We start from the raw sequence: 12,666 nt of genomic DNA on the forward strand, positions 1-12,666 counted from the left end.
GGATGGGGAAGGTAGTCAGTAGTGCCCTTGCAAAGGAACCATCCTAGCATTTTCCTGAAGCAATTTAGGGAAATCACGGAAAACCTAAATCAGGATGGACGGACGCGGGTTTGAACCGTCGTCCTCCCGAATGCGGGTCCAGTGTGAAATTTAAGTTATTCGGCTAACTGAACAAGGAAAGAAAACGGAGCTGTCCATGAGCATTGGTATGTAACTTTAGATGCAGACGCGGATTTCAGGGCCCGGTGGTGGTCAGTGGTGGTCAGTGTTTAACGTCCCGTCGACAACGAGGTCATTAGAGACGGAGCGCAAGCTCGGGTTAGGGAAGGATTGGGAAGGAAATCGGCCGTGCCCTTTCAAAGGAACCATCCCGGCAACAGGGCCCGTTAAGAAGTTGGGCCTCCTCGGCAGGAATACAAGTTTTAAAGATGTTTGATAAATTTATTGTTACGTTTATTTGTTGCGTTTTTTTTAGTTAGTAGAGTAAGAATTTTACTACTGTTCGGCTACCATTCACGTTCATCGGTAAAAAAAACGATAAGATACTGTCGAGTAATGCATAAACCTAAGCCCTAATACTGACATTGAACACCTGTTAGAGTTTTCTAAGCTGAGCTTCCAATGCCTCTGGAATGGAAAGTTTACAGTCGGAGTGAATAACCTGTTTTGAACCGGCACTCGGTGACCGAACTTTCCCGAATGGGCCCCGGCCAACAATGCCATAGCTAATTTCCATATTACCTGTTTTGAGATGCAGTACTCCTCGAAAGCATTTTGGTACAGTGTATTTGTTCGATAAAGTTGGCACTAAGCAAGCAGACTGGCCAAGTTGAAGTACTGTAAGGGTACACAGGACTCAGTGTTCGTTCCACGATACCGCAGAGTCGACACGGGTAGTTACGTGTGTGGATATAGCAACTACAGGTCAAATCAGTTTTGACGTATCATTTTAAAGGCTCCTTTCCCTAATTCTGGATCATTATTCTTTCCAGACTAATCCAAAGTCAGTAATACAAAATTATGTCACCACCGAAGCTTAAAGAATAGTCCACACATGTGAAGGAGGAAGTTGCATGCTTTGAAACAAGATAAAACACGGGCTGATGATGGTCGTACTTTTGGAGTGCCTAGACAGCTGGTGTCTTTTTGGAATAAAATTTATAGAATCCATGGTCATATTAGCAACATACCACAACAAGGCCAACCACGATCAATGTAGATAGAATTATTACTCTGTAGCACACTCTTGTAAAATAGCGCGATAAATAACTGACGATCCAAACAAAAGTTGTGACGTATAAGTTGATGTTTCCACAGTAAAACGTCGACTTCGCGATCATGGCTTGTCAGGCCACCGTCCTTGCGAGAAACCCTTCGTCTGTGCAGCAGAAGAAGAGAGTTGCCTTTACTTTAAAATATTGGAAGCGAACAGTAAATCATTGGCCCAGTGCGTTATGGAGCAACAAAAGTAAATTTAATTTTATGTCTTCCGATGGGATTCATTGCGTTCTACATTCTTCACGTGCAGATGCAGTCCATGAAACTGGATTCCAACCATGATGCGTGGAGGAGAAAAAATTATGGTATGATAATGCTTCTCCGCCAAAGGTATGGGTCCTTCAGAGTGCTCAGAGGGTATCTTGAAAAGTCTGATGATAAGGACATTTTGGACAAACCAATGCTACCATTTGCTAAAAAACATATGCCACAAAACTAGGTCTTTCAAAGCAACAAGGATCCCAAGTATCGTACAGTGTATGAGCAAGAATATCTTAGAAAGAAACAGCTAAACATTCTGAAGTGGCCAAGATAAAATCCAGATATAATCGATAGACTGTGTGTGGAAGGTAAAAGAGGTATATGCTGATTCCACTCATGCTGCTTCTGGATGGTAGGTCCACAGTTCTATAGTATTGAACAAATTTGGTACTTATTTACTTTGTCTGTCTCAGTTACTGCAGCACAAATTGTATATTCAGGCAACTGAGACAGACAAAACAAAAATATTATCAAATTTCCTCAATAGACATATAAGTTAGACGGAGATAATGCCGAAATAAAACATATTTCAATGAAATTCTGCCCTGTGAATGGGAAAAGATGTCTCGTGACACAACAGTATGCTGTGGTGTTGCGGGCACGTGACGCGATAGCAAAAGTATGTAAGCGAAGCAGACACGGACAGATGATCACTGTAGCAAAGATATGGGCTGCAAATGGGGAAATCCATTGAGATAAGTGATTTTGACAAAGAGTAGATTATTACGCAAAGCCTGTGAACGACCATCTGGTAAACGGGAAAGCTGGTTGAGTGTTCACGTGGTACTGAGATATGTAAGGCAGCGAAACTACCACCAGGTAGTTGGACGTTCACGACTCTTCACTGAACTTGGGGTTCGGAGTCTTGTCTTCTCTGTAAAGTAGCATAAATAGTGATCCGTGGCATCTCTCCCGAAAGAGCGCTTCGGCTCTTCGGATGAATCACATATTTGCTACACTTGATCGCCGGTCGTCTCCACAAACGCCGTCATCTAGGGGACCGGTGGCTGGAAACGTGCAGCGCGCCACGGACACAGGCTGGTGGGAGCAGTATTATGCTGTGAGAGCCATTCTCCGGCGCTCACATGGGACCTGTGGTAGTAATCGAAAACACGCTGACAGCTGCGAACTATTTGCATCCCTCCACGTTTGATGTCTTCCCGGACGGCAATGTCGTCTTTCAGCAGCGAGGTATGTGCATAGACATCCAATGCCACATACTTCCACAAACTTACTAACAAACTGTCGGATCCGTGATACGCAGAATCAGCCACGTATTTTGTTCCAAAAACAAACAAACAAGCTATTAAGCAGGAGGTCATAATGTTTGGTTCATCAGTGTAAGCGTTTCTCCCAAACACTGCCATTCTCCTTCCACCTTCCCACGTTCTCTGCCTAGTCATACGTACCGAGTGTCAACTTCAGCTGGAGCTATGTCCGTTAACGGTGCACTGTAATGACCTTGTTTACAGCTTATGTATAACCTCACGATAGACTGGCGCCTGGCGCCACGTCATTACCGGCCTTGTGGTTATCCGCAATCTATCCGTTACTATTTCCTCACAAGGCTTGGCTTTTTTTCTGTAGATGCTACATCTGTCTTTACACTCCCCCCTCCCCCTCTCAGTTCCCCAAAACATTAGCACTGAAAAATCATTGCCACTGTCATCAATAATCATTGACCCACAAAACTAAGGACTTGACAGTAAAATCAGACGTCGTCTAACATTTTTACATGTCACGCATTTCCACCCCAGCCTCCACCCTTAGACATGATAGGAATATTTTACCCTCACAACATTTTTATACAAATAGTTGGACAAATAATGAGCCATGTATATATACACATCAAAAAAAGGTTTGCATCACTTCGGTCCCGAGGGTACCGGAACCTGTACAGAAAATTGCATTAGAGATCAACATTAACATCATTTCCGCCCTTTTTATTTCTCATGGAGACCACACATTAACATGTTGTACCACCATACAGTGAGACCTTCAGAGGTGGTGGTCCAGATTGCTGTACACATCGGTACCTCTAATACCCAGTAGCAAGTCCTCTTGCAATGATGCATGCCTGTACTCTTCGTCGCATACTATCCACAAGTTCATCAAAGCACTGTTGGTCCACATTGTCCCACTCCTCAATGGCGATTCGGTGTAGATCCCTCAGAGTGGTTGGTGGGTCACGTCGACCATAAACAGCCCTTTTCAATCTATACCAGGCATGTTCGATAGGGTTCATGTCTGGAGAACATGCTGGCCACTCTAGTCGAGCGATGTCGTTATCCTGAAGGAAGTCATTCACAAGATGTGCACAATGTAGGCGCGAAGTGTCGTCCATGAAGGCGAATGCCTTGCCAATATGCTGTCGATATGGTTGCAGTCGGAGGATGTCATTCAGGTACCGTACAGCCGTTACGGCGCACTCCATAACCACTAGCAACGTACGTCGGCCCCACATAATGCCACCCCAAAACAGCAGGAAACCTCCAACTTGCTGCACTCGATGGACAGCAGCGAGTCTAAGGCGTTCAGCATGACCGGGTTGCCTTCAAATACGTATCCGACGATTGTCTAGTTGAAGTCATAAGCAACACTCATTGGTGAAGAGAACGTTATGCCAATCATGAGCGGTCCATTCGGCATGTTGTTGGGCCTGCGGGCTTTCAAAACAGAAGAATGTGACGAGTGCTGGCCCTCAACTACGTACCCTCCGACTCAGAGCTTTGGCTAGTTTCGTTGTCTAGGGTCTCGCCTGTTACCTCACAGGCCTACCTGTACCGCGCTGCATGGTGTCGTGGTTGCAAAGATGGATCTCGCCATGGACGTCGGGAGTGAAGTTGCGCATCATGCAGCCTATTGCACACAGTTTGAGTCGTAACACGACGTCCTGTGGCTGCACATAAATCATTACTGAACATGGTGGCGTTGCTGTCAGGGTTCCTCCGAGCCGTAATCCGTAGGTAGCGGTCATTCACTGCAGTAGTAGTCCTTGGGCAGCCTGAGCAGGCATGTCATCGACAGTTCCTGTCTTTCTGTATCTCCTCCACGTCGGAACAACATCGCATTGGTTCACTCTGGGGCGCCTAGACACTTACCTTGCTGAGAGCCCTTCCTGGCACAAAGTAACAATGCGGACGCGATCGAAACGCGGTATTGACCGTCTGGGCAGGGTTGAACTACAGACAACACGAGCCGTGTACCTCCTCTCTTGTGGAATGACTGTAACTGATCGGCTGTCAGACCCCCTCCCCCTATTAGGCGCTGCTCATATATGGTTGTTTACATCTGTGGGTGGGTTTAGTGACATCTCTGAACAGTTAGATGGACTGTGTCTGTGATACAATATCCACAGTCAACGACTATCTTCCAGAGTTCTGGGAACCGGGGTGATGCTAAACTTTATTTGATGTGTGTACAAAACTTGACTGAAATTGCTTCAGACATTCAGGGGTTAAGGTTCTCAGTCACCACAGTTTCAACCCCGTCCCTAAGGGTGATAGATGGTTTTCACCTTCACAGAAACCTTCGCGGGTGCGTACATAGTAACTCACCAAAGAGTCGTTGTAATCACATGAATCATATAAAACGCATAGAAGACCAACAAATATTCATTTTTATACACTGACGGGAAAAAATCACAACACCAAGAAGGAGTTGTGCGACATAAACGAAAATTGGTGTCGTATTTTTACATCCGAAAGATAACATCTATTCTAGTCGCAGAAGGACACAAATCAGATTGTGTTTAAATACACGCTGTAGCGATCGTGAGCGGTAGTTAACTTTGCGATTGGACGTGATGAGTTGATATTAGTCAAGAACGCCTTCGAGGTGACAGACACACCATTATCAACACCTCACCGAGTTTGAACGAGGTCGCGTAATAGGGCTACGAGAAGCTACATGTTTCTTCTGCGGTACTGCAGAAGGACGTGGCAGGAATGTGGCCACTGTATATGACTGCTGGCAGCGGTGCTCACGAGAATGTACGGTCGCAAGAAGACAGGACTCCGGACGGCCAGGTGGCGCTACCGATACGGAAGACCATCCTGTTGGGAGTATGGCTCTGGCGCATGGTACCGCGTGAATTCTTATGGGACCAAACTGTAGAGGCCATCGCTCCCTTTACTTACACACTAGTTTAAAGTAACTTAAACTAAGTTATGCTAAGAACAACACACGCCCATGCCCGAGGGAGGACTCGAACCTCCTGCGGGAGGGACCGCGCAATCCGTGACATGTCACCTCAAACCCCGCGGTCACTCCGCGCGGCTCGTACTGCGTCTGCAGCGGCAATTTGAGCAGGAGTTGGCACCGCGTCACACAATGAACTGTTACAAATCGGTTGCTGCAAGGATAGCTCCGAGCCAGACGCCCTGTATCGTACATTCCACTAATTCCAAAACACCACCACGTGTCAAGCGTGAGCACACTGGAAGGCACGGTGGTGGTCTGTTCTGTTTTGTGATGAAAGCTGGTTCTGCCTCTGTGCCAGCGGTGGCTGTGTGTTCGTTAGAAGGAGGCCAGTTGAGGGCCTGCAACCAACCTGTCAGCTTGCTAGACACATTAGACCTACATTTGGATTAAAGGTCTGGAGCGGGATTTCGTATGACACCAGGAGCACTCTTGTGATTATCTCACGCATCCTAACTGTAAATTTGCACGTAAATCTGGTGATTCTAACTTTTGTGCTGCCATTCATGAACGGCATTAAAAATGGTTCAAATGGGTCTGAGCACTATGGGCCTTAACATCTGAGGTCATCACTCCCCTAGAACTTAGAACTACTTAAACCTAAATAACCTAACGACATCACACACATCCATGCCCGAGGCAAGATTCGAACCTGCGACCGTAGCGGTCGCGCAGTTCCAGACTGTACCGCCTAGAAGCGCTTGGCCACCCAGACCGGCTGAACGGCATTCTAAGGGGTGTTTTCTAGTAGGATAACGCTCCTCTACATGCCGCTGTTGTAACCCAACTTGCTCTACAGAGTGTCGACATGTTGCCTTGGCCTGCTCGATTACCAGATCTGACTCCAATCGAGCACATATGGTATGTCATAGGGCGAAAACTTCAGCGTCATCCATGAATGGCATTAACTGTCCCTCTATTCACTGACCAAACGCAACAGGCATGGAACTCCATCCCACAAACTGACATCTGACACCTGTACTACACAATACATACACGTTTGCATACTTGCAGTCAACATTCTGACGGTTACACGATTATTAATGTACCAGCATATCACATTTGTAAGGGCTCGTTTTTACATTAACCTGTGATCTTCCAATGTTAATCACTTAAAAATGTTATCTAGACAAATGTATTCCCGAAATTTCATTACTCTATATTAACTATGCCGACCTCGGGGAAGATCAGTTTGGATTCCGTAGAAATGTTGGAACACGTGACGCAATACTAACCCTAGAGGGGTTACAATATAGGTTAAGGAAAGGCAAACCTATGTTTCTAGCATTTGTAGACTTAGAGAAAGCTTTTGACAATGTTGACTGGAATACTCTCTTTCAAATTCTGAAGGTGGCAGGGGTAAAATACAGGGAGCGAAAGGCTATTTACAATTTGTGCAGAAACCATATGGCAGTTATAAGAGTCGAGGGGCATGAAAGGGAAGCAGTGGTTGGGAAGGGAGTGAGACAGGGTTGTAGCCTCTCCCCGATGTTATTCGATCTGTATATTGAGCAAGCAGTAAACGAAACAAAAGAAAACTCCGGAGTAGGAATTAAAATCCATGGAGAAGAAATGAAAACTTTGAGGTTTGCCGATGACATTGTAATTCTGTCAGAGACAGCAAAGGACCAGGAAGAGCAGCTGAACGGAATGGACAGTGTCTTAAAAGGAGGATATAAGGTGAACATCAACAAAAGCAAAACGAGGATCATGGAATGTAGCCGAATTAAATCGGGTGATGCTGAGGGAATTAGATTAAGAAATGAGACACTTAAAGTAGTAAATGAGTTTTAGTTTTGCTATGTGGGGAGCAAAATAACTGATAATGGTCGAAGTAGAGAGGATATAAAATGTAGACTGACAATGGCAAGGAAAGCGTTTCTGAAGAAGAGAAATTTGTTAACATCGAATATAGATTTAAGTGTCAGGAAGTCGTTTCTGTAAGTATTTGTATGGAGTGTAGCCATGTATGGAAGTGAAACGTGGAAGATAAATAGTTTATACAAGAAGAGAATAGAAGCTTTCGAAATGTGGTGCTACAGAAGAATGCTGAAGATTAGATGGGTAGATCACATAACTAATGAGGAGGTACTGCATAGAATTGGAGAGAAGAGAAATTTGTGGCACAACTTGACTAGGAGAAGGGATCGGTTGGTAGGGCATATTCTGAGGCATCAAAGGATCACCAATTTAGTATTGTAGGGCAGCGTTGAGGGTAAAAATCGTAGAGGGAGACCAAGAGATGAATACACTAAGCAAATTCAGAGGATGTAGGCTGCAGTAGGTACTGAGAGATGAAGAAGCTTGCACAAGATAGAGTAGCATGGAGAGCTGCGTCAAACCAGTCTCTAGACTGAAGACCACAACAACAACATTAACTATTTCTTGTTTTTGCAATTTTTTCCGGCAATGTATATTAGACTGTCTCAACTACAAGCGTACCTCGCTCTCCGACGGTCACTGAGCTATGTGGCCCACAGGCTAGCACATTGGATTCGCATTCGGGAGGACGACAGTTCAAATCCACGTCCGGGGATCCCAATTTACGTTTTCCGTGATTTCCCTAGATCGCACCAGGCAAATGGCAGAATGGTTCCTTTGAAAGGGCACGGCCGATTTCTTTCCCCATCCTAAAGGAATCAGAGCTTTTGCTCCTTCTCTAATGACCTCGATGTCGATGGGACGTTAATCCCTAATTTCCCTTCCTGATGGTCTACCCACTGTAAGGCATCTGTTTACACAAAAAGCAAAAAGTTATTTCGCAATGTTAATTTCTGAAATAATGAACACCACTGCGCCGAATCACTCTGAATATAGCACACTTACCTTCACCTGAGTGTTTCTTTAGGTACAGCAAAACTTGGAACTACGCCAAACCTGTTTCCGGTTGGTCTCGTTTCAGACGGAGACAGCGCTGATGTACGACGCGGTGCGTGTGCTGGCGGAGGCGCTGTTCAAGACGAGCACCATGAACTGGGTGCAGGAGCAGCCGCTCAATTGCTCAGACGACACCGCCGTCTGGGACCGCGGCATCAGTGTCCGCGAGTTCATCAAAGACGTGAGTGCCGAGGCGTCCACACTGACACGACAAGGACGGCTTTATCACGTGTTGGCCGCTCCAGATGGCTGAAACGCACATTCCCAGTCCATTATATTCATGGTAAAGTAAGCCATCTCGACGAAATAGTAGTCACTCCTTCAAAGTGCACAGTTTAGTGCTATATATAACTGGTACCAAGCTGTCATATTAAACCTCTGCCGCTGATGTAAGTGATGTCAGTGAGGTTGTATGCATCTGCCAGTAGGTTGTATACTGAAGAGACAAAAGTCATGAGATGGTTCCATTTCGGAAATTTTGGGAATTCACTATTCTGAGAGCGTGCCGAGAGTGCCAGATTTCACGCATTACCTCTCACCACTGACAACACAGGGGCCGACGGCCTTCATTTAACGAACGAGAGTAGCAGTCTTTACACACAGTTGTCAGTGCTAACAGACAAACGACACTGGGTGAAATAACCACTGAAACCAATGTGAGACGTACGATGAACGTATCCATTAGAAGAGTGCGGCGAAATTTGGCGTTAACGGCCCATGGCACCCGGCAACCGACGCGAGTGCCTTTGCTAGGCTAGGAGCAAATTGAGACGCGTATAGCACGTGTGACGTGACACTAGACTACAGCGCGACACGCACGTTCCGCACGAGTCGCGCGGGTGCAGCGCATATTGCGACGCGTACACCAAATTTCGCACGCGCCACTGGCGACGCTCTGCGCTGACAGAACCGAAGCGCGCGCAACCTGTTATCTTTCTCAAACGATTTTACAGAAACTATTTACTGAAAATATTTGATTTTTGCCTTATTTGTAGCGTTATATGTCAGCTAACAGTACATCGCCTGCGGCGTCTCTCCTGGGCGCGTAACGATATCGTGGCGAAGTGCCCATCATCTCGCTAATGACCAATTTTATTGTGATGCACACATTTTAGTAAGACACTATGCAAAACGCAAGAAGTTTGCAACCAAAATTAGGGGTCGCTATGATTTTGCGTTTGGTGCGTATTACACCATATGTTGCTGCGTATGAAATTTAGGTAACATGTTGAATTTTTGTTTAGACTTGGGAAGAGGTCTCGATCTGCCTCCGATCTCGAGAAAATGGATCCTATGTAGCGCGCTCACTTCCGATCTCACGCCCGCGAGAATGAAATACTCGCAACATCTCTCATATCTCCTAAACCGATCGCGACATCGAAACGAAAGTTTGCCGAATGATTGCATACAAGGAGGAGAGTGTTTTGCCAATTCTTAAACACACGGAACTTTCTTATCTATGGTGATATATCAGTACTTATACTTCCCTTTCTATTTATTTCACTCCAGTGACTGTAATTTTTTAAGGGTTATCGACAGCTAGCGAAACAAGAGCTTCCTAGTATGAAAATAAACATGAAATTTCTTCTTTTATTTTACTGCAAACCGACACTATGAGGTTTTTCGTAAGCTATTGAGCTCTGTGATAGCCAATTACTTGTTTAATGAGGCACTCTGTTTCGGAATTCTGTCGCAATGGCTGCTGTGAGATGAGTTTGGCAAATTACACTGTGACAAAGGAAGTACAATTAAACCTGTCACCTAGAGAAATGTGGCCGTTACTCATAAATGGTGATGCTTCTTCGAATGAGAAAAGGTTAACAACTCGCACAAAAATAGATTGACAATTCTTTTGGAATTTTGGTGAAATCCCCGTAACCCATCGTATTTTTAACACTGAGCGACTGGAATGGAAACTTACCAAAGGATTTTATTCCTTCTCTTGATCTGAGCAGTATTAAAATAATGAAGAGCGTTCCTTCAGGTGGAATGATAGGCACATGCCAGATACTGGTTACTCACCTACGGTTTGCCAAACTGACACTGTGTGTTCGCGAATAAAATAGTTGTTATTGAGAAAAATAAACAATTGGTCTGTCGCGCAACACAATGGTCAGTGTATTGTCAGCAGCGGAGGATAATGCGCGTGACAGGAATGCACAAGCTAGCCATGTGTGTCTTATGAGTTGGAGTTCGAAAAACATTGTCATGAAAGTAGATCCACCTTTGTCAGCATACATTTCAACAAATTAAATATATCTAATCATGATACTCTTTTAGGATATTCCTAATTTGTTAATAATACCGACCATTTTCTTCATTTGTGTAGCCTGTTGTATAATTAGTTTATTAATGCTGATAATGTGCATGCAACAATTGAAAAGCTTTTTCTCATCACGACGAACCAATTAAAACATTATTTGTGACTGCTTTTCGACTGTTTCTAGCTTGCAGTGGAAATATGATATTCACATGCATGTAGTACAGTGTGTCGTATTACATTATTACATCCATATCCAAGTAATCACAGTGAGACTTCTATACTTCAGGTCTTGGATGCTTTTTATCAGGAGCACAAAGAGGTCACACCTGTGGAGATTATCCCTTTCCAAATTTTTGTGACAGATCGTACAGATACGCCAGCACACTAGGCAGCGAGAAGATAACCTTGTTTTACGTTCCTGCCTTGCTTCTTAATCACATGATTGTATAATATTCCTTGCTTCCTTATTCTCTACCCTCTGTCCCTTCTTGCGATCTGAAAACATTGCGGAGGCATATGACAGAATTCCAGCGGCCAATGGCTGACCAGCTAATGAAGTATGCATTTTTCTTGACAGAAGAAAAACAAAACAAAGCACAACTATACAGATACAAATAACAAAAAAGTATAATGTACTAACGAAAAATGCTGCAGCGTTTAAATGGCGAAAATGAAACACTACACAAAGGCAATAAAATTTAGTATACAGTAAGGCAATATTTGTCGTATGGGCAATACTATCACTGCTTATATGCGCCGTGCCGATGTGAGCATATGGCCGGGCTACTTTTCCGCTGCCCGCCTCAAATGTCCCAAGGTGCTAACGAGGCACGCGCGACGCGTGGCGCGAGAAACTGTGCCACAACCACAACTCCGCGCGACATGGCACATGCGCGTTTGGAGTTTGAATCGCGTCACGTCGCGATTTGCGCGGTCCCATTTAAACATCTGAAGTTACAAAAATGCGTGCTGAGCTGCGCCACGCCACATGGTTTCCAGCGTGGCACACGGATATCCCTCCCTCTACTGGCACCCCTCCACCGCGAAAAGCCATCAGAATCTCCCTGACAGCAGGTGAAACAAACGTGCCACTTGACACAGCACAATCTTCCCCACACAGAATCTCTTGACTCCTCCACCGCCAGCTGGTTGAAGGAGCCACCAACATACTGAAATACGAGGGGCATTAAATAAGTAAAGCAACACATCTTTTCTGAAAGCACGTTGGTTTTTTTCAGGATTTCAGTACAGCATATTATTCCCCATTCTTTTGGCTACACAATCTCAATTCAGTACCACGATTTTAAGCCTCTTCATTGGAAGGGCTGCTGTGCTTGCATGGTACCACTCAATGGTCGACGTTGGAACCAACATATTGCCGCGTGAGTAGCCTCCACATCAACCACGTACGGCGTCCCGCGGAGTGCATCGTTCATTGGATTAAAAATATGGAAGCTGGAAGGTGTGAGATCCGGGCTGTAGCGTAGATGAGTGAGGTTTTATGGGATGTTTATGCAGAGTTGTTTGACGCCTTGTGCTGTCATGGAGAAGGGGAAGTTCGTTTGCATTTTCATGGCGACAAACATACTGACGTCGTTTCTTCAGTTTTCTGAGCGGTAGCACAGTACGCTTCCGAGTTTATAGTTGCGTCATGAGGGAGGACATGAAACAAAATAACCCCTTCAGAATACCAAAGACCATCGCCATGACGTCCGCAGCTCGTGGTCGTGCGGTAGCGTTCTCGCTTCCCACGCCCGGGTTCCCGGGTTCGATTCCCGGCGGGTCAG

At 45.2% G+C, this 12,666-nt stretch overlaps 1 protein-coding gene across 2 annotated transcripts in view; it reads left to right on the plus strand.

Moving 5' to 3' along the window:
• Nucleotides 1-12,666, plus strand: part of LOC126236825 (glutamate receptor ionotropic, kainate 2-like) — a 320,846-nt gene that overhangs the window by 164,811 nt on the left and 143,369 nt on the right. The window contains exon 8 of one of the 2 annotated variants that reach the window (XM_049946425.1): nucleotides 8,642-8,797. The exons of the other annotated variant lie outside the window; for it this stretch is intronic. Within the exon in view, the coding sequence (XP_049802382.1) occupies nucleotides 8,642-8,797 (156 nt within the window). The remainder of the gene's footprint in view (nucleotides 1-8,641; nucleotides 8,798-12,666) is intronic. 2 annotated transcript variants of the gene reach the window in all.

Source organism: Schistocerca nitens, chromosome 2 (assembly GCF_023898315.1).
Source record: "Schistocerca nitens isolate TAMUIC-IGC-003100 chromosome 2, iqSchNite1.1, whole genome shotgun sequence".
NCBI lineage: Eukaryota > Metazoa > Arthropoda > Insecta > Orthoptera > Acrididae > Schistocerca > Schistocerca nitens.